At 45.3% G+C, this 26,815-nt stretch overlaps 1 protein-coding gene across 3 annotated transcripts in view; it reads right to left on the bottom strand.

The window, feature by feature from the left end:
* Window positions 1-903: 903 nt before the first annotated feature.
* LOC120933168 (oocyte zinc finger protein XlCOF6-like) overlaps window positions 904-26,815 on the bottom strand; it is a 45,504-nt gene continuing 19,592 nt past the window's right edge. For 2 of the 3 annotated variants that reach the window (XM_040346215.1, XM_040346216.1), the window contains 2 exons: window positions 21,731-22,657; window positions 904-3,259 (listed from right to left, as the gene is read on the bottom strand). In XM_040346215.1, the coding sequence (XP_040202149.1) occupies window positions 1,641-3,259; window positions 21,731-22,657 (2,546 nt within the window). In that variant the 3' untranslated portion in view covers window positions 904-1,640. The remainder of the gene's footprint in view (window positions 3,260-21,730; window positions 22,658-26,815) is intronic. The other variant, XM_040346217.1, reaches the window with a different exon arrangement.

The raw sequence follows: 26,815 nt of genomic DNA, 5'->3' as shown, positions 1-26,815 counted from the left end.
GTAAACTTGCGGCGGTGTAACGTAAACCTGTCCAGCGCAAGCCAGCCCAATTCAAATGGGGCGTGTACCATTTAAATTAGGCGCGCTCCTGCGCCGGACGTTCTGCACATGCTCCGTTCGCAATTTTCCCGACATGCTTTGCGCGAAATTACGGCGGCCCGACGTGTTTGTGAATCGCGACGTGCGTAACGTACTTACGCCGGATAAAAAAATTATTTAAATCGACGCGGGAACGACGCCCATACTTTAACATGGTGGAGTCATTTTACACCATGTTAATAGCACACTTAACTTTGCGACGGGAAAAAAAGACTTGCGCCGACGTAACGAACGCGAAAACCTTTGTGGATCGCTGTAACTGCTAATTTGCATACCCGACGCTGGAAAACGACGCAAACTCCACCCAGCGGCGGCCGAGGTACTGCATCCTAAGATCCGACGGTGTAAGTCAATTACACCTGTCGGATCTTAGGGCTATCTATGCGGAACTGATTCTATGAATCAGCCACATAGATAGAACAAGAGATACGACGGTGTATCAGGAGATACGCCGTCGTATCTATTCTGTGAATCTGGCCCCTCTGCCATAATTCAGTGAAATATTTAACATTTTTAATACAGTGGTTCTAAAGGCTCAAGGCAAGTCCCATCATCATTGGCTCCCACTGCTGTCAATCACAACCAGCAAGCCAATGAGGAGTGAGAGTAGGACGAATGGAATGAATTGTCACATAGATCACCAGCTCAGGAGTGAGCTTGCTCTGGGGGCACTTTGCAGGAGGGAGGGGCCAGTAGCACCAGTGGGAGACCAGAAAAAAGAGGTTCAGGGCTGCTCTGCGCAAAACCACTACACAGAGCAGGTAAGTAGAACATGTTTGTTAGTTAAAAAAAAATTGCCTTTGATACGAGTTTAACATTTATTGGCTACTTGTTGCAACATGCTACTTTCTGGATGTAAAGAATAGCAAAGAGTTTATATAAAAATATAGTATATAAAAATGATCAAAAGGTACATAAAGAAATGAGTATACATAATTGAAGAATATCAAGTTTTCCTTTAAACCTAAATGCTCTTAATCAAGATATGGCATCTGCACTTTCCTGTGCAAAAAGTGGTTAACCCAGTTTTGTTCACCATCATGTCAAGGCTTTCTGTACCCATTATAGATTTGTGACTGGAAAGCAAACTTACCATGGCACAGAAATATCTGGCAAGAGTGGAGCAATGCAGGCATGAATTCAATAAAGGTCAGAAAATGGGGATGACATGAGCAATGTTGATGCTCAGATCTGTTAATCCCCAAGGGGTAAATTTAATCATCTATCATCTCCTTATATTTTTGAAAAACTCTTGTGGGCATCCAGTAGCTAGATCTTAGGTTGTAAATTGGCAGGTACTTATTTTCCATGTTGCGGGCACACAAAGACCAGTAGAATTATCTCACTTCACTCTGCAATGGTCATGGAGTTGGGGGTGGCAGAACAGAGAAGCCCAGGGATGGACAAGATCAAAGGCCTAGAGTCCCAATAAGGTATTATATAAGAAGGCAGTAGGTGTTTAAACTCATCAGAGTCCACCAGTTTTAGCTGGGGTGACAACATTAAAAATAATCTGTTCACTTTTTTACTCCAGTCCTCTTCTATGTATTCACTTCTACTTCATTCTTTATGATGGACTCTGGCTGTCCAGGGTCCACTGTAACCATTACCACATCAGCAATCTGTTCTCCTTTCCGGTGGATTCTTTGATGTTTAATAAGAGTTGAACAGTCAGTGAAGCTTCTGCCACACTCATTACACCTATAAGGTTTCTCCCCAGTGTGGATTCTTTGGTGTTTCACAAGGGTAGAGCTGTCAGTGAAGCACTTCCCACACACTTTGCAGGAATATGGCTTCTCCCCAGTATGAATTCTTTGGTGTTTGATCAAGGTGGAGTTATCAATGAAGTTCTTGCCACAATAGTTGCAAATGTAAGGCCGTTCCCCAGTATGTATACGCTGATGCTTCACCAAGGTGGAGCTGTCCGTGAAACTTTTGCCACATACAGTACATGGGAATGGCTTTTCCCCAGTGTGGAAGCGCTGATGAACCACCAGGTGAGAGTTACAGGAGAAGCACTTCCCACACACAGGGCATGCGTATGGCTTCTCTCCACTATGGGTTCTCTGGTGTTTTACCAGGGTGGACCGAGCGGCAAAGTTCCTTCCACACTGGATGCAGGTGAATGGCTTCTCACCGGTGTGAGTGCGCTGATGTTTGACCAGAGATGAGCTGTCAATGAAGTTCTTGTCACACTGAGTACAGGTGAATGGTTTCTCACCTGTGTGGGTCCTCTGATGCTTCACCATAGCTGACTTCTTGGTGTAGCGGTTCCCACATGTTAGGCACATAAAGGGCTTCTCTCCAGTGTGAACCCGTTGGTGTATAACCAAAGTGGAGCTGTCTGTGAAGCTTTTGCCGCACTCCCGGCACTGGAAGGGCCTCTCACCGGTGTGTGTTCTCTGGTGCACAATTAGATGCGAGTTGCAAGAATAGGTTTTACCACACTCCTTGCAGGCATAAGGTTTCTCGCCAGTGTGACTTCGCCGATGGACAACCAGAGTGGAGTTTTCCGTGAATCTCTTCCCACATTCACCACATTGAAAAGACTTTTCCCCACTATGGATCCTCTGGTGTTTCACCAGATTGGACCGGTCTGTGAAGCTCTTTCCACACTCCAGGCAGGTAAAGGATTTCTCCCGTGTGTGGATACGGTGGTGTTTTACCAGATTCGACCGGTCAGTGAAGCTTTTTCCACAGACCGTACAATTAAAAGGCTTTTCTCCGGTGTGAATTCTCTCATGTTTTACAAGGGATGGGCGATCAGTGAAACACTTTTCACAGTAAGAACAAGCAAAGGGTCGCTCACCTGCGTGGATTCTCTGGTGTATGACCAGGTGTGAGTTATATGAAAAAGCCTTACCACAAACTGTACAAATATGAGGTTTCCCTACCGAGTGCGTCTTCTGGTGCTTTACAAACCGAGCTCTGTCTGTGAAGCTCTTTCCGCATTCAATGCACAAATAGGTAGTCATCTCCATCACTTTACCCGTTATGGGATCAATAGCATTGTAGATGCTGTAACAGTTGTCCACTAGCTTAGTGTGAGGCCCCTCAGAGTGATTTTGTGTGTTGCAGATGTCCTTTCCCGCTGGCATCTTGTCTACTTCTGTTGATGATCTAGACATCGGACAAGGCCTCCCCTTTTCATTCATCACATCTGTACAAAAATAAGATTGCAACAATATATAAAAAATGTCTTTCCTACTGATGAATAGTGCTTTTTAGGGCTCATTTACACTTGCATTTACACTGCCTTCAACGTTAACACACATTAAAGCACCTACCACTTTTTATGAGTTTTTGATGCTACTGTGGTGCATTTTTGAAGCTTTAGGCTGGGTTCACACTAGAGATAGCAGCGGCTCACGGCAGGAGTCTGCTGCGTCTCCATTCATCATTCCAAGTCTGGTTTTAGCCAGAATTCTGGGCTGAATTCAGATCTGAAACCGACCAAAAGACGCACAGGACTCCAGTGCAATTCGCAACCAGAGATGTGTGAACAAGCTCCATAGAGAGCCAGTCACAATCTCATGACAATGTGAATTGGATGCAGGTAAACCGCATCCAATTTGCAATAATGTGAACCCAGCCTAAATGAAGCTTGGCAAATGTCCTGTGTGTGTTGATTTTCCATTTGCTTTAAATGGGCTCATTATTACCCTCGTTCAGCAGATCCCCAGCTTATTAGTACTCTGGCCCAGCCAGAAGAGAAAATTTGACGCTAGACCGCCTACTTTCTCACCACTGAGGACAATGGAGACCGCACACACATGGGTCCCACTTGAAGCACCAGTGAAGAAGAATGTTCTGCTCAGACATTCCCCAGGAGAGAGACTCTTTAGAGGTAACTGGATAGAGCAGGGTTTGACAAATTTGCTTGAAATCTAGGAGCCAGCTAAAAAAAATTAGGAGCCAGAAAACGCGTCCCGACGAGCTTGCGCGCAGAAGCGAACCCATACGTGAGCAGCGCCCGCATATGTAAACGGTGTTCAAACCACACATGTGAGGTATCACCGCGATTGGTAGAGCGAGAGCAATAATTCTAGCCCTAGACCTCCTCTGTAACTCAAAATATGCAACCTGTAGATTTTTTTAAACGTCGCCTATGAAGATTTTAAAGGGTAAAAGTTTGTCGGCATTCCACGAGCGGACGCAATTTTGAAGCGTGACATGTTTGGTATGAATTTACTCGGCGTAACATTATCTTTCATAATATTAAAAAAAATGGGAATGACTTTACTGTTGTCTTATTTTTTAATTTAAAAAAGTGTAATTTTTTCCCAAAAAAGTGCGCTTGTAAGACCGCTGCGCAAATACGGCATGACAGAAAGTATTGCAACGATCGCCATTTTATTCTTTAGGGTGTTAGGATAAAAAAATATATAATGTTTGGGGGTTCTAGTTAGAGGGAAGAAGATGGCAGTGAAAATAGTTAAAAAATAGGATTTTTATAACAGCTTACCTGTAAATCCTTTTCTTTTGAAGTACATCACGGGACACAGAGAAGCATAGTAATTACTATGTGGGTTATAGAGAGTACCTTCAGGTGTGGACACTGGCACGCCCTTAAGGCAAGAAGTTCCCTCCCCTATATAACCCCTCCCATACCGGGAGTGCCTCAGTTTTGTAGCAAGCAATAAGTGTCCCAAATACCCCAAAAGAGGGGCGGGTGCTCTGTGTCCCGTGATGTACTTCAAAAGAAAAGGATTTTACAGGTAAGCTGTTATAAAAATCCTATTTTCTTTATCGTACATCACGGGACACAGAGAAGCATAGTAATTACTATGTGGGACGTCCTAAAGCAATGCTATGAGGGGAGGGAGACCCCAAGAAATAAGCCGGGCGCCATCAGACATGAGGAATCAAACTGCAGCCTGCAGCACACTGCGCCCAAAGGCGCTCTCCTCATTCTTTCTTATGTCCAATTGATAAAACTTAGTGAAAGTATGGACAGACGACCATGTCGCGGCCTTGCAGACTTGAGCCATGGAGGCTTGATGATGCACTGCCCAGGAAGTACCCACCGCTCTAGTGGAATGTGCTTTAACCTTAAATGGGGGAACCTTTCCCCTCAAGCCATAGGCTTGAGTAATAACCTGCCGAATCCATTTGGAGATAGTGGACTTCGACGCTGCCTGCCCACATCTGGGACCTTCTGGCAGGATAAACAATGTATCAGTTTTCCGGACCTGAGCAGTAGCCTTAAGATAGATCTTAACTGCTCTTAATACGTCTAGCGTATGTAAAGACTTCTCCCTTGCAGAACTAGGTTCTGAGAAAAAAGACGGGAGAACAAGATCCTGATTTAAATGAAATTTTGAAACAACTTTAGGTAGGAAAGCCGGGTGGGGCCGTAGGACCACTCTATCCTTATGGAATATAAGGTACGGTTCCTTACAAGACAAGGCCGCCAACTCCGAAACCCTCCTGGCGGAGGTTATGGCTACCAAAAATATCACCTTCCTGGTCAGAAGGACCAAAGGAATATGAGCCAAGGGCTCAAATGGTTGTTTCTGTAAGACAGAAAGGACCAGATTCAGATCCCATGGACACAAGGGAATCTTGACTGGTGGACTAAGCCGGATCATACCTTGCAAAAAGGTTTTGATCAGGGAATGTGTAGCTAGTGGCCTTTGGAAAAAAATCGATAAGGCCGAGATCTGGCCCTTAATGGTGCTTAGGGCCAACTTCATGTCTGCCCCTAACTGCAGAAACTCCAGAATTCTGCCAATGAGATACCTCCGGGGATGCCAACCCCTGGTCTCGCACCAGGCCACATAAGATTTCCAAACTCGGTAATAGATAAGTCTGGATGCCGGTTTTCTGGCATTAATCAAAGTAGATGCCACCGCATTAGAGAGACCCCTTTTCTTTAAGATATGGGACTCAATAGCCAGACCGTCAAATTGAGAGACGGTAAGGAAGGATGGAATATTGGCCCCTGGGACAATAGGTCTGGCCGAAGCGGCAGGGACCACGGTTGCCCCACGGACATCCTTACAATGTCCGCGAACCAGGCCCTTCTGGGCCACGCTGGAGCCACCAGAATCACTGGTCTTCGAGAAAGATAGGAACGTGTAAGTATGCGTCCTTTATATCGATGGACGCTAGTAGTTCCCCTCCTTGCAGGGAGGCCACCACTGACCTGATCGATTCCATCCGGAATGATTGGACCCTTAGGAACTTGTTTAAGGCCTTGAGGTCCAGGATGGGTCTTACATCCCCGTTTGGTTTGGGGACGGTGAAGAGATTGGAATAAAACCCCAAACCTTGTTCTTCCACTGGCAGCTCTCTGATTACCCCTTGGGATAACAGATGATCTAAGGCCAATGCTAAGGACCTTCTTTTGCCGAGGTCCTTTGGGACGTTCGAGGTTAAGAAGCGCGGTGGAGGAAATTCGCTCAACTCCAGCTTGTAGCCCCCGAAGACCGTAGAGAGGACCCACCTGTCTTGGATCCTGTCCAGCCACGCCTCCGCAAACAGCTGAAGTCTTCCCCCCACCCGGCTGAGTGGGGGAGAACCTTCATAATGCTGACTTAGTTGCTGGCTTGGCCTGTGGCTTACGGTTCCAAGGTTTTTTGGAAGCCTGAGGCTGGCCCTGTGGCTTCCCACCTGCATTGAATCGTCCAGGAGGCCGTCGGAACTGCCTGGTACCGGAAGTACTAGGGATAGGAGAGGAGGATCGCTTAAAGGAGGGGGAACCCCTAAACCTTTTCTTTACTGGCAACAGTGTACTTTTGCCACTGGAAATTTTCTGAATGTAAGCATCCAGATCTTCCCCAAACAAACGCTCTCCATGAAAGGGAAACCCCGCCAGTAATTTTTTACACGGGGCTTCAGCAGACCAGTTCTTCAGCCAGAGTAACCTGCGCATATGAACTAGCGAGAGAGTGAGACGTGAGGACTGCTGAATGGAGTCCTTAATAGCATCTATGGCAAAACATAATGCTCTGGGAAACTCAGCCAAATTCTGGGCCTGTTGTGCCGGCAATTCCTTTAAGACCCCTTTAAACTGGTCCTTCAAGGCCTGGCAAATCCCAATAGCCGCAATTGCAGGCTGGGTTATTCCTCTCGCCGAAGCAAAAGAGGTTTTTAATAAAGTCTCTAATCTCTTGTCTGTCGGATCTTTGAATACCAGAACATTGTCTACTGGACAGGTCAAAGATTTGTTTACGCAGGACACAGCTGCGTCAACCTTGGGGATGCCCCATCTTTTAGTGAATTGTTCCTCCATGGGGTATAAAACCGAAAACTTCTTAGGAGGAAGAAAATATCTATCTGGATGTTCCCAATCCTTGTAGATAAGCCCTTCCAGCAGGGGGTGAACCGGGAAGGAATAATTAGCTTGAGGAGCTTTTAAGGAGCCTAAAGATGAGACTGCACTTAAAGCTGGCTCTGAAAGTGGCAACTTGAAGGCCGAACGGACCATCTCAGTGAGGGACTGGACCAACAATTTTTCGGATTGCGACGCCGAAAAGGGTTCTCCCAAAGTGGAATCCTCAGAGTCCACTACTTCCAGCTGACCTTCTGCCAGATCTCCAGAGGGTAAATCAACCTCTTCTGAGGATGCATGCCCCAAATCGAGGGACTCCTCAGAGGGAGAGGGGGACCTTGTGCGTTTTTCCCTTGAGAGAGAGGATGCAATCAAGGTCGCTAATCTCTGCTCCAGACCCCCCATAGCTGAGGCCAGAGCCTCCTGTGTTACAAAAACTGGAGCAAGTGGGACAAGGGCAGAACAGGCATCTGACAGCCCTGATGGTTCACCCTGGGCCTCCTTCAATTTTTTAGGAGAGGAAGCAGCCGCAGGAGCATGCCCGAGATCCTCTGAGCCAGATGGCGATCCCTTTGCTTTTTTGCTTCTAGTCCCTGAGCCTTTAGCCATGATAAAGCTGAGGTACTCACAATAGTTGCAACTACTTGCGAACCTATAGACCAGCACTGACGCTGCTATTTGATGGTTGGCAAGGTGCAGAGCCCACTATGCGCCTTAAGCAAATGTCACTGTCCACCACCAGTACTAAATACTGAAGTATGTGCACAAGATCTCTGTGTCCACCGTCAGCCAGAACCAGTTAGGTGGACTGGAGCATATAAGGACTAGGTGTATCACCTGACCTGCTCTGTCCTGTAATCTCAAGTCTCATAGAGAACAGCTGAGATAGACCCCCTGCGCGCATGCGCACGCGCGCGCCGCTGCTAGGCGTGCACCACGAGGCTACGCGCGCACACGTAGCCGCACGCGCGCACATGTCGTCACACGCATCTCACGGAGCACGCCGCGCACATTCGTGCGCATCGAAGCAGCGTACAAAAAATTCAGTTGCGCGCTCGCGTGCGCCTAAGACCCATCAATGTCGCGCGCGCATGACGCTACGCGCTCATGCATGAGGATGGAACATCACAGCTCCATGTGAGAACCAGGTAAGCCAAGTGAAGCCAAACATTTTTGGACAACTTTTTTCTGCTTTTAACCTGCACAGGAGGGGCTAACTACCTGACTAGAGATACCCCTCCTCCCCACAACACACAGGACCATATAGGAGAAGCACAGACAGTTAGCTTTAGGCAAACATAATGGCTCAAATAAAGGAAGGTTACTCCTAGGACCAAGTCCTGAAGCACCTTCACTTACCTGATCCAACACTGCAGGACTCTGCATAACAGACAGTCCAATCTTCACCCATCACGGAGAGCAGCGTCTATAGACCTTCAGGGACCGGGGTCCATGGACAGGAACACCACACCCCTGGACCCATATCGCACCCTGTCAGTAAACTTTTGGTATTAGGAAATTGACCAAAGTACTGAATAACCAGGATCCAGCTCTCAAAGAGAAGCATTACAGGCCAAACCCCGTTCTTCTTAACCGGGGCCCGGGTACCGTCCACTTTGGCTCAGAAGCACTTTGGACGGATCCGGATTTCATGGAGGCTTTTTACATCCAATATGGATCCCTCCAGTGGAGCTCCTTGGAGCACATGTTCACTCGTGACCAACACCTTAGACACTGGCAAAAAACTGAGGCACTCCCGGTATGGGAGGGGTTATATAGGGGAGGGAACTTCTTGCCTTAAGGGCGTGCCAGTGTCCACACCTGAAGGTACTCTCTATAACCCACATAGTAATTACTATGCTTCTCTGTGTCCCGTGATGTACGATAAAGAAATTACATTAGAATTGCTGCTTAACTTGTAATGCTTAACTTGTAATACCAACGGCCACCACCAGATGGCACCAGCTTACACATCTGGTGGTAATAACTTGCAATACCAACGGCTCACCACCAGATGGCGCCAGCTCACAAAAAAAACAGATGGCGCCCTGGATTTGTCGAGCCCTGGGATAGAGGTAATTACATCATGGAGAACCAAGGTACATTTAAGTGCCTCCAATTATCCACCAGCATTCTCCATACATCATTGACAAGCCCCGTCTTCTGTTGTGGAAGGATTTTAAACCTGGCTTCATTACAAAACACAGTATTTAATGTACCTTGGTTCTCCATAATGTAATTACCTCTATCCAGTTACCTCTAAAGTGTCTCTCTTCTGGGGGATTTCTGAGCAGAACATTCCTCGTCACTGGTGCTTCAAGTTGGACCCATGTGTAGGCGGTCTCCATTGTCCTCAGTGGTGAGAAAGTAGGTGGTCGAGCATCAAATTCTCTCCCCCTCTATTTCGGATGGATAATTGATAACAGGCAATGGCAAAGAGATTTTGAAGCATGCAGTTCTTCATATGTGATGTATACCTACTGCAACCAGGGCCGTTTGAAGGAATTTGGGGGCCCCAAGCAAAATGGACATGGAGGCCCCCCAATCCCCACACGCATGCAAAGCCCCCCCCCCATGTTCTTTTTACTCCCGACCGCCCCGGGCCTCCCCCCCCATCTGTACTGCATGGCAGGAGATTCAGTTTCCTGTTCCCAGTCGGAATGACAGGAAGTAAGCACTCAGTGTGCACTTCCTGTCAGTCCGGGAACAGGAAACTGAATCTCCTGTACCGCGTGGTACCCAGCCGGAGTACGGACTGATAGGAGGAAGGAAGAGGAGCTCAGCCACGCTACAGAGAAGGGGAAGTGACGACTCAAGGCAGCAGTGCTGCAGGCTCTCTATAGAGCTCTCAGGCGGCTGCAGCATATAGGAAGCGCGGCAAAGGAACCTGCTTGGGGCCCCAGGCTAGCTCGGGGCCCCAAGCAATTGCTTGGTTTGCCTGCCTTGTAGCGACGGGCCTGACTGCAACCAATGTAATTTGATAAACCATGTATACCCCTGAAGAAGATGTTTCCTTTGTCACTGAGATCTATCAGATGACAAAACTCCATGGTTCTGTAGAAATCACATAGGTTACAAATGGAAAAAGAAAATATGGACAGCCGCACTCCAAAAAACCTTGATGGTTGTCTTTATTTAAAAAAGGAAAAAATGCACTACAAGTCACAGCACACCACACAGGAGTAAAACAGCTGACGCGTTTCAAACTATAAAATTAGTGCTTAATCATCGCTCATTTTTCCTTTTTTAAATAAAGACAACCATCAAGGTTTTTTGGAGTGCGGCTGTCCATATTTCCTTTTTCATTTGTTGCCTTGTGCATTGCCAGCAGCACCCTTGATCTTCTGAGACCATACTGATCATCCTAACACAATCCACCTGGAGCGGTAATTTAATTTCCCACGTATGTTACAAGACTGCATTAATTTCCGTGTTTTTTTATCTGATATATTGATTTTAATCAGAACAAAATAAAATTGTGTGTAGCATTTAATGATGTGGGCATAATTTATAATTCCTATCAACAGTTTTCCTATGTTCATCAGTAATATAAGAAGCAATTCTCTCTGGTGAGTACTTGCACTCTGGTGGAGGATTGAAGGAGCTGCACCAATATTTTAATGTAAGAACTTACCTTAACCACTTAAGGACCGCCTCATGCACATTTACGTTGACAGAATGGCATGGCTGGGCACAGTTACGTACCTGTACGTCCCCTTTAAGTGCCCACCCGTGAGTCCGAAGCTCCGTGACCGCGCCCGCGGGACCTGAATGCTGCGGGTGTCCCGCGATCGGTCACAGGAGCTGAAGAACGGGGAGAGGTGAGTGTAAACACACCTTCCCCGTTCTTCACAGTGGCAAGGTCACTGATCGTCTGTTCCCTGATATAGGGAAAGGCGATCAGTGACGTCACACGTCCAGCCCCGCCCTCCTACAGTTAGAAACACATATGAGGTCACACATAACCCCTACAGCGCCCCTAGTGTTTAACTGCTAAACTCCAATTGTCATTTTCACAGTAAACAATGCATTTTTATAGCACTTTTTGATGTGAAAATGACAATGGTCCCAAAAATGTGTCAAAATTGTCCAATGTGTCCGCTATAATGCCGCAGTCACGAGAAAAAAAAAATCGCTGATCGCCGCCATTAGTAGTAAAAAAAAAAAAGTATTAATAAAAATGCCATAAAACTATCCCCTATTTTGTAAACGCTATAAATTCTGCTCAAACCAATCGATAAACGCTTATTGCGATTTTTTTTTTACCAAAAATAGGTAGAAGAATACGTATCGGCCTAAATTGAAAAAAATGCATTGGAATACTATAAAAATGCCACTGGCGGGGAAAGGTTTAATACTAGGGGGTGGGGAAGGGGTTAAGTATGTTCCCTGGGTGTGTTCTAACTGTAGGGGGGTGGCCTCACTAGGGGAAATTACAAATCGCTGTTCATACATTGTATGAACAGACGGTCAGGCATTTCTCCCCTGACAGGAACGGGAGCTGTGTGTTTACAAACACAGCTCCCGGTCCTCGCTCTGTAACGAGCAATCGCGGGTGCCCGGCGGCGATCGCGCCCGCCGGGCACGCGCACGGGAGCCAGGGACGAGCAGGGGTCGCGCACGCGCCCCTATACTACGGGCTCTCACGCAGGGGAGCCGACCTGCTGCCGTAGAACTGCGGCGGCTGGTCGGCAAGTAGTTTACAGTGGTTACAGTGTATGTAAACCATAACAATGAACTTCTCTTATTTGGTCTGTTTCTATCTATTGAATATACTATTTTTTTTTTCACACATCTGAGAAGTTAAAAACAATGGCCCAGATTCAGCATAGCTTGCGCTATATTTGCGGGGGAGCAGGGCAACGATTTTGCCCTGCGCCCACGCAAATATTTTGCGCTGCCCTCGATTCATGGAGCAGTAGCTCCGTGACTTGCGAGGGCGAGCCGGCAAATTTTCCCGGCGTAAGCGCGCGCAAGTTAAATGATCCCGCCGGGGGCGGGAATCATTTAAATTAGGCGCGCTCCCGCGCCGAGCGTACAGTGCATGCTCCGTCGGGAAACTTTCCCGACGTGCATTGCGGCAAATGACGTCGCAAGGACGTAATTTTCTTCAAAGTGAACGTGAATGGCGTCCAGCGCCATTCACGAAGCACTTACGCAAACGACGTAACATTTGAACGTCGCGACGCGGGAGCGGCGGTATACTTTAGCACAGGCTGCCCCTGCTATTAGAAAGGGCAGCCTTGCGCTAAAGTAGCCGTACGGAAACTCCGTACCTGGCTTGCGCGGGGCCCGCGCAAGATTGTGAATCAGTGGTAGTATGCAATTTGCATACTACACGCTGATACACAATGGGAGCGCATCCTAGCGGTCCCCGCAAGAATGCAGCCTAAAATCTGCGAGGCATAAGAGCCTTATGCCGCGCAGATTTTAGGCTGCAGCCGGTGTAACGAGGTTCCTGAATCAGGAGCACTCGTTACACCGGAGCAAGTAAGCATTTGCGCCGTGTAACTCATGGTTACACGGGCGCAATTGCTTCTTGAATCTGGGCCATTATCAGTTGAAGTTGCAAGAAATCTTGTGAGCGGATAACTTCCTGTACTCCTTGCCTGTGACAATTTATCAATGACATTGTTCTCAGATATCCAAGGACTACAGAACCACTCCTCTTGGTTATGGAACCCAGGAGAGGGATGGGGTTCCTTGTCCTTTCTTGTTGCCTCGATACAGAAGGTAAATAAACGTTGCCATCCTGGAATTGGAAGCACGTTACTGACAGAATTACAAGATGATTATGAAATAAAACTTGAAAATAACTAATGTGCCCCAACATTGAAGGACATTCTTGTTTTTAGCAATACCCTATAAACATCATAAAAATAAATGTACACATAATTATATATATATTTATAGGGTACTTTCATGATTAAAAACTAGCATTGTACCCATACTGGTGCCAATAGTAAGCATTTGCATAAGCACTTGTACTTGTGAAAATACTTTGATACTAAAACTGATACCTTCAGACTCGGTTCAGATATGTGTGGGCCGGTTTGCGGTGCGATTTCAAAGCCCAGTCCGGTGCAACTTCATTCAGCGGTTCAGGTGCAATTCTAATGCAAATTGTAGTGTATGGGATTAGAAATCTGACTGAAATGGCACAGGAATCTTTTTCAAATCCCACTGTGGCCGGCACACACATATGTGAACAGGCTGTAAACACTCACTAAGGCCCCTTTCACACTAATGCGACTTTAAAGTCACACGACTTCGCGGCCACGATTTTGACGCGATTTCAGGGAATGCCTGTGTAACTGCCATCAAAATCGGATCAAAGTAGTGCAGGGACTACTCTGAAGTCGTACCAATATGAATGGTTGGAAATCACGGGGAACGAATTGCCATGATACTTTGCAGTCACAAATCGTGGGACAAGTTGTACAAGTGTGAAAGGCGCCTTAAACTCACATGAAAACTGAGGTCTCTGCAAGTGAAATTGGTGAGTACCTGAGAAAAAGTTTCGGTACCCGTACTTAAAAACCTGGTATTGGTGCATTCCTATTAAAAACCATGCATTAGCACTTAGGAATACAAATGCCTGACAGCAGTAAGCCCCAGGAGCTTTCTACAATAAAACCCGTCACTGCTACTCTCTCCCTATGCAGGGTGACGGATCTGGTCTCCGCCCCCCTACTGTAGTTTTCTGCAGGAAGCCTTTAGTGGGTGTGGCCTGCTGGGTCCATCTCAAGGTGCTGCTCTCTGCACAGGTTATGTACAGTACAGTGATGTCACCACTAGTTTTATATGGTAATATTTTGGTTTGCAAACCTATTTGGTGCCATTTGTAAAGTAGGGGTGCAACGGATCGTGCTCGATCCGCGATCCGAACGGGTCGACCTGTTCGAATCGGCACAGTATGAGATCCGCGGAACGCACCGCCGCCACGGCCTTAGGATAGACCGCGGCTTCGGCCTAGCTCCGGAGCGGTCGGCCATCTTGGTACACTCGGCGGCGGTGCACGCTGACGTCATCACCCCTCCCTCTGCTCGTGGATCTTTTCTATTCTGCAAGAGCGTGCTGACTCTGCATGCAACCTGAGTACAGTGAGACGGACCGAGTACATCAGTACAGTGAGTTGGCTAATGGCTATTACAGGGGAAAATTGGCTATACACACAGTGTTACGGTTTACTAGTGTGGGGGCAATGTTGGCTATGACTATTATTACAGTGGCAAAAATGGCAATTACAGTGTTACTGTTTTACTAGTGTGGGGGCAATGTTGGCTATGGCTATTAATAATAGCCATAGCCAACATTGCCCCCACACTAGTAAAACAGTAAGACTGTAATTGCCATTTTTGCCACTGTAATGGTCCCAAAAATTTGTCAAAATTGTCCGATGTGTCCGCCATAATGTCGCGGTCACGAAAAAAATCGCTGATCGCCGCCATTGGTAGTAAAAAAAATATATATATTAATAAAAATGTAAAAAGACAAAACTTTTGTTTGTCTTGTGTTTTTTTTTTTACTGATCCGATTCGTGACTCCTGATCCGAGGATTGATCCGATCCGTGAGTTTTTTGATCCGTTGCACCCCTAGTCATTTTGTAATTTCCTTGTACGTATTATTAACCACTTTGGCCGTTTTACCTCCTTAATGACCAGGCCATTTTTTGCGATACGGCACTGTGTTATTTTAACTGACAATTGCGCGGTCATGCAAAGCTGTACCCAAATAATATGTATGTCCTTTTCCCCCCACAAATAGAGCTTTCTTTTGGTGATATTTGAATACCTCTGCGGTTTTAATTTTTTGCGCTACAAACAAAAAAGTGCAATAATTAAAAAAAAATCGATTTTTTACATTCTGCTATAAAACATATCCAATTAAAAAAAAATTAAGTAATCTAATTTATCAATTTAGGCCAATATGTATTCAGCTACATATTGTTTGTAAAAAAAATCCCAATAAGTGTATATTGATTGGTTTGCGCAAAAGTTATCGCATTTACAAACTATGGGATATTTTTATGGCATTTTTTTATTTAGTTTTTACAAAAAATGGCGGCGATCAGTGATTTTTAGCAGGACTGCGTCATTGCGGTGGACAAACTGGACACCTGACACTTTTTTGGGAACCAGTCACATTATTACAGTGATCAGTGCTAAATATATGCACCGTTACTTTACTAATGACACTGGCAAAAAAGGGATTAACATCAGGGGCAATCAAAGGGTGAAGTGTGTTCCTAGGGGGTGCTTGCTAACTGTGTGGGGGACAGCCTGACTGGATAAAGACAGAGATCCATGTTCCTGCCTAGCAGGAACACAAGATCTCTAGATCCTTCCCTGTCAGAACGGCAAGCTGCCTTGTTTACATAGGCAGATCACTGTTCTGCCTCCCCGGGGAACGATCGCGGGTGGCCGGTGGACATCGGGTCCACCAGACCCTCCGATTGGCTCCCCCTCTGTCCAATCAGCGTACGCGCGCCCCCAGTGTCTATTGCACTAAATGACGTACAGGTACGTCATGTCACACAATAGAGCCGACCTGCTGCAGGATATCTGCGGTAGGTTGTCAGCAAGTGGTTAATGAGGACCTCTGATCTTTAACAATTTCTTCTGATGTATGCTAGAGTTTATTGCTGTCAGAAATTTGTATTTATTATTTAATCCAGGTACTTGTATAGCGCCGTCAATTTAAGCAGCGCTTTAAATATCAATTGTACATTCACATCAGTCCCTGCCCTCAAGGAGCTTACAATCTAAGGCCCCCAATTCACTTTCATACAAACACATACTAAAGCCAATTTACCTTCCAGCATGTCTTTGGAGTGTGGTAGAAACCCACGCAGATACAGAGAGAACATGCAAACTGTACAGGTAGTGCCATGGTTGGGATTCGAATTGATGACCCCAGTGCTGCGAGGCGGAAGTGCTACTGTATGTTTTTGATCAGAAATGTATCCTATGCACAGAACTATATAGACATTTGCTTTTGTAAATCTGGACGACAATGTAAACATTTACAAGTGTGCTGTGTTTTACATATGAAGTTAAAATGGCTAAAAGGTCTTCTTCCTGGCTCATCTTCTACATTTAAAGCGTTTGTTACCCCAACACTTCATAATCCTAAAATGTGCCTGCTGTACCATGTACTTGTATGAGAAAGTATCCTGTTCTCTTTGTATTGCTTTTTTTATGTAAAATCCCTGGTGTTTCTGCCAGTCCCTCTGCATTCCTATTAATAACTGACCACACTAAACATCAGAGCACAGTGTGGTAGTACTCTAGGTAGACTTGTCCTGAGTACCCCCCCTCCCCCCAGCCATTTACTGGGAAGCTCAGTGTACTGCTGCTTCTCCTCCCCCTGTTTTTATGCAGCTGAAAACAGAGGGGATGTGATCACTTCTAAAAAAGGGGAAAAAAGGTATTTATTAGTGCTGTCAAGCGATTACAATTTTTAATCGCGATTAATCGCATTAATGTCATAGTTAACTCACGATTAATCGCGCCATTAAGGAGGTTCACCCTTTAAAAAATTTTTTTTTTGTTTTCTTATTTATTTTTTTATAATATTAAATTGTGTTTTTTTATTTTTTTACATTTTGATCACTTTTATTGCTGTCACAAGGAATGTAAACATCCCTTGTGACAGCAATAGGTGGTGACAGGTACTCTTTATGGAGGGATCGGGGGTCTAAAAGACCTCCGAGCCCTCCTTTGCACTTCAAAGTATTCAGATCGCCGAAAACGGCGATTCTGAATACTGTGTACTTTTTTAAATCCGGCGCCATTGGCAGCCGAGAAACCCGGAAGTGACGTCATGACGTCGCTTCCGTGGTTTCAATGCGGAGACTGAATCAAAGCCGCTTACGGCTTAGTGTCAGTCTCCAACCTGGACACAGAAGGCGGCGGATCGAGGATCGGGTCTCCCGGTGGGACGGGAGGCCCGGTTAGAGCGGCGAAAGGCGGCGGGAGGGGGGGGATGTCCCCTCCCGCTCCTCCGGCATAACAACCGAGCGGCTTTTAGCCGCATCGGTTGTTATGTTTGGATAGCCGATCGCCCGCTCTAAACAACGGTACCGGGATGATGCCTGCGGCTGCAGGCATCATCCCGGTATAACCCCCGAGCGCCGCCTCGTTAATCGCGCGATAAAAAAATTGACGGCGTTAACATGGGTTTGCGTTAACGCCGTTAATAGCGCGTTTAACTGACAGCACTAGTATTTATATATTTTTTTTAGATCTATACAAAAATGTTTTGCCTTTATTTCTATTTTAAACTGAATGGGTTGGTTTACAAGGTGATTGTTTACAATCACTTTAATTTTAGGGTCTGTAATTCTGCATAGTGCAGTATTAGGACTTCTAGCACCCCTAGTTGTTGCAAGTAACAGATTATTGTCACTTCACATCGGTTGATACTGATGGCCATGCAAACCATTACCATCTTTTGCTGACAACCTACAACTGATCTATCGGCTTCCTAAACCGATGTCACGCTTCTCTGCCTGCCTACCCTACTTTCTCTCCTCTTCAATACCCACTATTATCCTTGGTGATTTTAACATCCCTGTTAATGTTAACAGCCCAACTGCATCACAACTTTTCAACTTAAAGGAATACTAAAGGCAAAGTTTTTATTTTTTTTAAATAACAAACATGTTATACTTACCTCCACTGTGCAGCTAGTTCTGCACAGAGTGTCCCCTAACCCTGTCTTCTGGGGGTCCACTTGACGGCTGTCTCGGCTCCTCCTCGCAAAAGCTTTCCACCTTCATGCGAGCAAGCTCACATGGTGGAAAGCTTTTGCGAGCGCGTTCCTGTGATACAGCGGCGGGCATAGCCGCCGACTGTATCACTCGGCCCCGCCCCCCGCGTCATCCGCTGTGATTGACAGCAGCGCCAGCCAATGGCTGCGCTGCTATCAATCCGTCCAACCTAGCCAATCAACGACCAGGCTGGGAACTGAAGAGGATCACGTGGACGCGCGTGGGACTTTCGAAGGGTCAGGTAAGTAAAATGTGGGTTCAGGGGGGGCCGGTACCGTCGGATGTTTTTTCACCTTAATGCATAGGATGCATTAAGGTGAAAAAACATTTACCTTTACAACCCTTTTAACCTCATCCTTTGATCTTACACAATGGACACAGTCCCCCACTCACTCCAATGGTAATACCCTCTCTACCTTGTGTTTCTCCCATCTTTGCACCCCCGGTACAACCTCACCAACACCGCATTTTCTCTCTCTGGCCACAACCTCATCACTTTCACAATGTGCTCGTCTCCAACCATCCACCAAGCAGAAACATTCACCACTTTAATCCTATTTTCTACACTGCAACTGATCACCTCCATGACTAAATCTCACCCCTGCCTTGCCCCAACCTGGCCACCTCTATCTACAACAGTTCACTTTCATCCACACTGGACTCTCTCTAGCTCCTCTCACTACACAAAATATCAGGCTTTGACCATTACAACTTCGGCAGACCGATGACACCAGAAACCTTAAGGCCCCGTACAGACGAGCAAACATGTACGATGAAAACGGTCCGCCGGACCGTTTTCAGCATACATGTCTGCCCGGAGATTTCTGTATGATGGCTGTACACACCATCATACAGAAATCCGCACGTACTCGATATGCGGCGACGAGGCCGCGCCGTCACCACGACGATGACGCGGTGACGTGCGCGGCCCTGGCAGTTCAATGCTTCCACGCATGCGTCAAAGTCATTCGACGCATGCGAGGGATGGCGGCCGCTCGGACATGTACGGTAGGTCTGTACAGACGACCGAACCTGTCCGACGGACAGGATTCCAGCGGGCATGTTTCTAAACATGTTTAGAAATATTTGCCCGCTCGAAAAAGGCCCGGCGGGCAAATGTACGGTGGAATCCTGTCCGCTCGGCTGTACAGATGACCGAACATGTCTGCTGAAACTGGTCCGCGGACTAGTTTCAGTAGACATGTTCGGTCGTCTGTATGGGGCCTAAGAGACATTTGAGCGAGTGTGGTGTAAAACCAAATCCCAGTATGCATTCACCCAATATAAATCGACCTTCTTAAAATACAATTCCACCATGCTGCCAAACAAGCCTACTTTGGCATGCTTATTAATACTCTATCCTCCAGTCCTCGCCATCTCTTCTCTACTTTTAACACTCTACTTTCTCAACCACCATTTCCACCCAGTAACTCGCCCACTGATCACGAAATTGCCAATCACTTCAAAAAACAAGATTGATGCGATTCCTGGGGACATCTCCACTGCACAGACATCTATCCCAATTAACATACCCTGTACAAATCCGCTCTCAACACTCTCCTCTTTTGAACTTGCTACTACCATACTACCATTGCAACACCCATCATTTTATTTTATAGGGCCTCTGCTAAAATATATATATTATATGTTTAGGGCTTCCAAGTTATTTTCTAGCAAAGAAAAGTAGATTTTTATATGTAGAAGCAAAGTGTCAGAATTGGCCCTGATGCCAAGTGGTTAAGCACCTAAAGCCCAGCAGGTTTTTACATAATTGTGGCAAAAAATGAAATCACCTTGTGGTGTTATTGGATGAGTTTTATAACAAACACTAAGGGAAAGTTTTTTTCTTTTTTTAGTAAAAAAATTTAAAAATCATGACTATACCACCAAATTAAATCTTAACTGGTATCAAAAAAATTATATTAAAATTAGTTTGGGTACAGTGCTGCATGTCCGAACAATTGCCTGGAAGCAAACAGGTGTAACACACTCGGATTGAGGTGGTTAACCACTTAAGACCCGGATCAAAATGCAGGTAAAGGACCAGGACCCTTTTTGCGATTCGGGACTGCGTCGATTTAACTGACAATTGCGCGGTCGTGCAACGTGGCTCCCAAAAAAAATTGGAGTCCTTTTTTTAACCACAATTAGAGCTTTCTTTTGGTGGTATTTGATCACCTCTGCGGTTTTTATTTTTCGTGCTATAAACAAAAATAGAGCGACAATTTTGAAAAAAAATGCAATATTTTTTACTTTTTGCTATAATAAATATCCCCCAAAAATATATAAAAAACGTTTGTTTCCTCAGTTTAGGCCGATACGTATTCTTCTACATAATTTTGGTAAAAAAAAAAAATCGCAATAAGCGTTTATCGATTGGCTTGCGCAAAATTTATAGCCTTTACAAAATAGGGGATAGTTTTATTGCATTTTTATAATTTTTTTTTTTTTTTACTACTAATGGCGGCAATCAGCGATTTTTTTTTGTGACTGCGACATTATGGCGGACACATCGGACAATTTTGACACATTTTTGGGACCATTGTCATTTTCACAGAAAAAAAAATGCTATAAAAAAATGCATTGTTTACTGTAAAAATGACAATTGCAGTGTGGATGTTAACCACTAGGGGGCGCTGAAGGGGTTATGTGTGACCTCATATGTGTTTCTAACTGTAGGGGGGCGGGGCTGGACGTGTGACGTCATTGATCGCCTTTCCCTATATCAGGGAACAGACTATCAATGACAGCGCCACTGTGAAGAACGGGGAAGGTGTGCTTACACACAGCTCTCCTCGTTCTTCAACTCCGGGGACCGATCGCGGGACTCAGGCACTACTAGTAAAAAAAAATATATTAATAAAAATGTCATAAAACTATCCCCTATTTTGTAAACGCTATAACTTTTGCGCAAACCAATCAATAAAACGCTTATTGTGAATTTTTTTACCAAAAATAAGTAGAAGAATACATATCGGCCCAAAAAAAATGTGTTTTTTTTTATATTTTTTTTGGGGGATATTTATTATAGCAAAAAGTAAAAAATATTGCATTATTTTCAAAATTGTCACTCAATAGCGCAAAAACTAAAAACCGCAGAGGTGATCAAATACCACCAAAAGAAAGCTCTATTTGTAGGAAAAAAGGACGCCAATTTTGCTTGGGAGCCACGTCGCACGACCGCACAATTGTCAGTTAAAGCGGCGCAGTGCGGAATCGCAAAAAGGGGCAAGGTCCTTAACCTGCATAAAGGTCCGGGTCTTAAGTGGTTAAGTTATCAATGAAGTACAATAGTTGTAAACATTCTTTGATATGTATCCGCTGATGTGTTACCAAGCTGGAGCGGTTGAAACTTTTGCTGCATTGATTAGATTGGAATGGCTTCTCCTCAGTGTGGAAGCACCTATGAAACACCAGGTGGGCATTACAGGTTGTGTGTATGGCTTCTCTCCACTATGGGTCCCCTGGTGTTTCACCAAGGCGGACCGAGTGGAAACGTTACTTCCACACTGGATCCAAGTGAATAGTTTGGTATGTTTGACCAGAGATGAGCTATCAATTAAGTTTGCTAGTGTCTCACCTGCGTGGGTCCTCTGATGCTTCACCAAAGCCGACTTCTTGGTGTAGCCGTTCCCACATATTTGGCACACAAAGGGTTTCTCCTCAGAGTGAACCTGTTGGTGTATCACCAAGGTGGAGCTGTCCATGAAGCTTTCTCCGCATTTCTGGCACACAAAGGGTCTTTCGCCAGCGTGACTTTTCTGGTGCAAAATTAGGTGTGAATTGCAGGAATAGGTTTTTCCGCACTCCTTGCAGGAATACGATTTCTCCCCAGTGTGGCTCCGTAGATGGAAAACCAGAGCAGAGTTTTCTGTGAACCTCTGCCCACATTCACCACACTGGAAGGACTTCTCCCCACAATGAACAGTCTGGTGTTTCTCCATACTGGACCGGTCCGTAAAGCTCTTTCCACACTCCAGGCAGGTGAAGGACTTCTCCCGTGTGTGGATACTATGGTGCTTCAACAGATTTGAATGGTCGGTGAAGCTTCTTCCGCAGACTGTACAAGAAAATGGCTTTTCTCCGGTGTGAATTCTTTCGTGTTTCACAAGAGACGGGCGATCAGTGAAAGACTTTTCACAATAGGAACATGCAAAGGGTCTCTCGCCACCATGAGTTCTCTGATGTATGATCAAGTGTGAATTATATGAAAAAGCCTTACCACACACGTTACAAGTATGAGGCTTTGCTACCAAGTGTGTCTTCTGGTGCTTCACAAAGCGAGATTTGTCCGTGAAGCTCTTGCCACAGTCAATGCACAAAAAGGTGGTCATTTCCATCACTTTACCAGTTTTGGGGTCAATGGCATTGTTGTGGCAGTTGTCCACCAGCCTGGCACATGGGTCTTGTTTGTTGTAGACATCCTTTCCCGCTGGTATCTTTTCCACTTTTGAAGATGAGCTGGACATCATACAAGTCTCCCCCTTTTCATTTATCACCACTAAATCTGCACACAAATAAGATTGCAACAATATATAAGAACAAATATTTCACACTAAAGGCCGTTTCCACCTAGAAGTTTAGATGGGCGACTGGTTTTTGAAAATTTGGCATAACCAACTCAGAAGTTCAATTTTTATGGAGGACAGTCGCACTGATAGCCATTAATACACTGTCTCACGCTGATCAGCACATGCTCAGTTGCTCTCTATTTTTAGGCACTGCCGAGTTTGTAGAGGTCAATCTGCTGACAGCCTTAAAGTGGAGTTCCACCCATAAATATAACATTACATCAGTAGTTTTAAAAAAATGTCATTAGTCCTTTACAAAAAAAAAAATTTTTTTAGATGCCTTCAAAGTGTTGTTGCTAGGATTAGTTAATCTTCCCACTTCCTGCACCTAGGTGATTAATGCTTCCTAACCTACACCACACAGACTCCTGGGAATGTAGTGGGTGTAACTTTCCAGGAGTCTGTGCACTCCCCAGTCTCAAAGAATCATATGACTTGGACAGCACAGGTGCTGAAACCTGATCTGACACTGCTTGTGCAGCACTGAGCATGTGCGAGATCTGCAAGGCTGAAATCCAGGAAGTCATACAGTCTGGCTTCATGATGCCCACACTTAAGATGGCCCCAGTCAATTTCTATTTTATAAAGTGTCTAAATGCTGTAACAACCTAACAAAACGGACCTTAGTTTACAGACTAACTTTACTAGAATACATTAAGCTTGTGTATTACAGGGGTATTTATATTTAAAAAGTGAAATTGTGGCCGGAACTCCGCTTTAAAGGGGTTGTAAAACAAATTTTTTTAAATAACAAACATGTTATACTTACCTCCACTGTGCAGCTCGTTTTGCACAGAGTTGCCCCGATCCACGTCTTCTGGGGTCCCTCGGCGGCTGTCTCTAGACCTGCCCGCAAGAACTTTCCACCTTCATGCGAGCTCGCACGGTGGAAAGTTTTTGCAGGGGCGCTCCCGTGATACAGCCGGCGGCTATAGCCATTCACTGTATCACTCGTCATTGGATGTGATTAAAAGCAGCGCAAGACAATGGCTGCGCTGCTTTCAATCCATCCACTCTAGCCAATCAACGACCAGGCTAAGTGGCGAAGGGGACGTCGGGGGCGAGCGCCGCAGGTGAACGGACTCAGGTAAGTAAAGTGTGTGGGGGGGGGCGGTATTGTCGGATGTTTCTTCACCTTAATGCATAGGATGCATTAAGGTGAAAAAACATGTACCTTTAGTGTCCCTTTAAAGCAGAATAAACCCTCCTATCCTTTAAATGCAAAGAAGCTTCTTCTGTTTGATCTGCAACTGCCACTGTGCTGCACATGTGATCAGTTATGACACCAGCCATTTGATGGTTTGGAAGTTTGGTTGAGGACACAAGCTAATGTGATAGTTAGCAATCTCAACATTCCAGAAATATAACTGTTTTTTTAAACCATTAAATCGTTGATGATTTACTGCTGTTCAGGGGCTCTGAGCTGCAGCAAAGAGGCAGCTTCCAGCAAGAAGAAACAGGAGCAAAGCTGGAGGCAAATTACAGCACATGCTAATTTTGTAGCATAATTATTAATGTGGAATGTATGTTCCTTGCTAAAGAACATTCTTTTTTATCAAGTTGTTATGGGTAAAGTTCCACTTTAAGGGGTACAGTGAGGAAAATAAGTATTTGAACACCCTGCTATTTTGCAAGTTCTCCCACTTGGAAATCATGGAGGGGTCTGAAATTGTCATCGTAGGTGCATGTCCACTGTGAGAGACATAATCAAAAAAAATTCCAGAAAGCACAATTTATGATTTTTTAACTATTTATTTGTATGATACAGCTGCAAATAAGTATTTGAACACCTGTCTATCAGCTAGAATTCTGACCCTCAAAGACCTGTTAGTCTGCCTATAAAATGTCCACCTCCACTCCATTTATTATCCTAAATTAGATGCACCTGTTTGAGGTCATTAGCTGCATAAAGACACCTGTCCACCCCATACAATCAGTAAGAATCCAACTACTAACATGGCCAAGACCAAAGAGCTGTCCAAAGACACTAGAGACAAAATTGTACACCTCCACAAGGCTGGAAAGGGCTACGGGGAAATTGCCAAGCAGCTTGGTGAAAAAAGGTCCACTGTTGGAGCAATCATTAGAAAATGGAAGAAGCTAAACATGACTGTCAATCTCCCTCGGACTGGGGCTCCATGCAAAATCTCACCTCGTGGGGTCTCAATGATCCTAAGAAAGGTGAGAAATCAGCCCAGGACTACACGGGAGGAGCTGGTCAATGACCTGAAAAGAGCTGGGACCACCGTTTCCAAGGTTACTGTTGGTAATACACTAAGACGTCATGTTTTGAAATCATGCATGGCACGGAAGGTTCCCCTGCTTAAACCAGCACATGTCAAGGCCCGTCTTAAGTTTGCCAATGACCATTTGTATGATCCAGAGGAGTCATGGGAGAAAGTCATGTGGTCAGATGAGACCAAAATAGAACTTTTTGGTCATAATTCCACTAACCGTGTTTGGAGGAAGAAGAATGATGAGTACCATCCCAAGAACACCATCCCTACTGTGAAGCATGGGGGTGGTAGCATCATGCTTTGGGGGTGTTTTTCTGCACATGGGACAGGGCGACTGCACTGTATTAAGGAGAGGATGACCGGGGCCATGTATTGCGAGATTTTGGGCAACAACCTCCTTCCCTCAGTTAGAGCTTTGAAGATGGGTCGAGGCTGGGTCTTCCAACATGACAATGACCCGAAGCACACAGCCAGGATAACCAAGGAGTGGCTCTGTAAGAAGCATATCAAGGTTCTGGCGTGGCCTAGCCAGTCTCCAGACCTAAACCCAATAGAGAATCTTTGGAGGGAGCTCAAACTCTGTGTTTCTCAGCGACAGCCCAGAAACCTGACTGATCTAGAGAAGATCTGTGTGGAGAAGTGGGCCAAAATCCCTCCTCCAGTGTGTGCAAACCTGGTGAAAAACTACAAGAAACCTCTGTAATTGCAAACAAAGGCTACTGTACCAAATATTAACATTGATTTTCTCAGGTGTTCAAATACTTATTTGCAGCTGTATCATACAAATAAATAGTTAAAAAAATCATACATTGTGATTTCTGGATTTTTTTTTTTTTGAATATGTCTCTCACAGTGGACATGCACCTACGATAACAATTTCAGACCCCTCCATGATTTCCAAGTGGGAGAACTTGCAAAATAGCAGGGTGTTCAAATAAAGAGATTTTTAATACAGCTTACCTGTAAAATCTTTTTCTTGGAGTACATCACGGGACACAGAGCGGCATTCATTACTATATGGGTTATATGGAGTACCTTCAGGTGTAGACACTGGCAATCTCAAACAGGAAATGCCCCTCCCTATATAACCCCCTCCCATAGGAGGAGTACCTCAGTTTTGTAGCAAGCAGTATGCCTCCCAAAATGGTCCTCAAAAAAGAGGGGTGGGAGCTCTGTGTCCCATGATGTACTCCAAGAAAAAGATTTTACAGGTAAGCTGTATTAAAAATCTCTTTTTCTTTATCGTACATCACGGGACACAGAGCGGCATTCATTACTATATGGGATGTCCCAAAGCAATGCTTACAATGAGGGGAGGGAGAACATCTCCAAGACAAAAGGATTTAATTTAGAGATATACTCAAATCATAATAAATCCAACTTAGTTGAGAAAAATAAAATTTTTAAATTTAACTCAAACAAGAGGAGCCCCCGGAATCCGAGGGTCTCAAACTGCAGCCTGCAGCACTGCCTGCCCGAAGGCAGTATCAGTATTCCTTCTTACGTCCAACTTGTAGAATTTTGTAAACGTGTGGACAGAAGACCAGGTTGCCGCCTTGCAAACTTGAGCCATGGAGATCTGGTGGTGTGCTGCCCAGGAGGCGCCCATGGCTCTAGTAGAATGAGCCTTTAATGATACTGGAGGAGGCAACCCTTTCAAGCCGTAGGCCTGAGTGATTAATTGCTTAATCCACCTAGAAATGGTGGACTTTGCAGCTGCCTGCCCCTTCTTGGGCCCATCCGGTAGAATGAACAGCACATCTGTCTTCCGGATCTTCTTTGTAGCTTTAAGATAGGCCTTCATGGCCCTGACAATATCCAAGGTATGCAGCAACCCTTCCTTTCTGGAAGTAGGTT

The sequence above is a fragment of the Rana temporaria genome, chromosome 3 (genome assembly GCF_905171775.1).
Source record: "Rana temporaria chromosome 3, aRanTem1.1, whole genome shotgun sequence".
NCBI lineage: Eukaryota > Metazoa > Chordata > Amphibia > Anura > Ranidae > Rana > Rana temporaria.
Note: the sequence above shows the minus strand (reverse complement) of the source record. Positions and strands in the feature narration are given on the sequence as shown.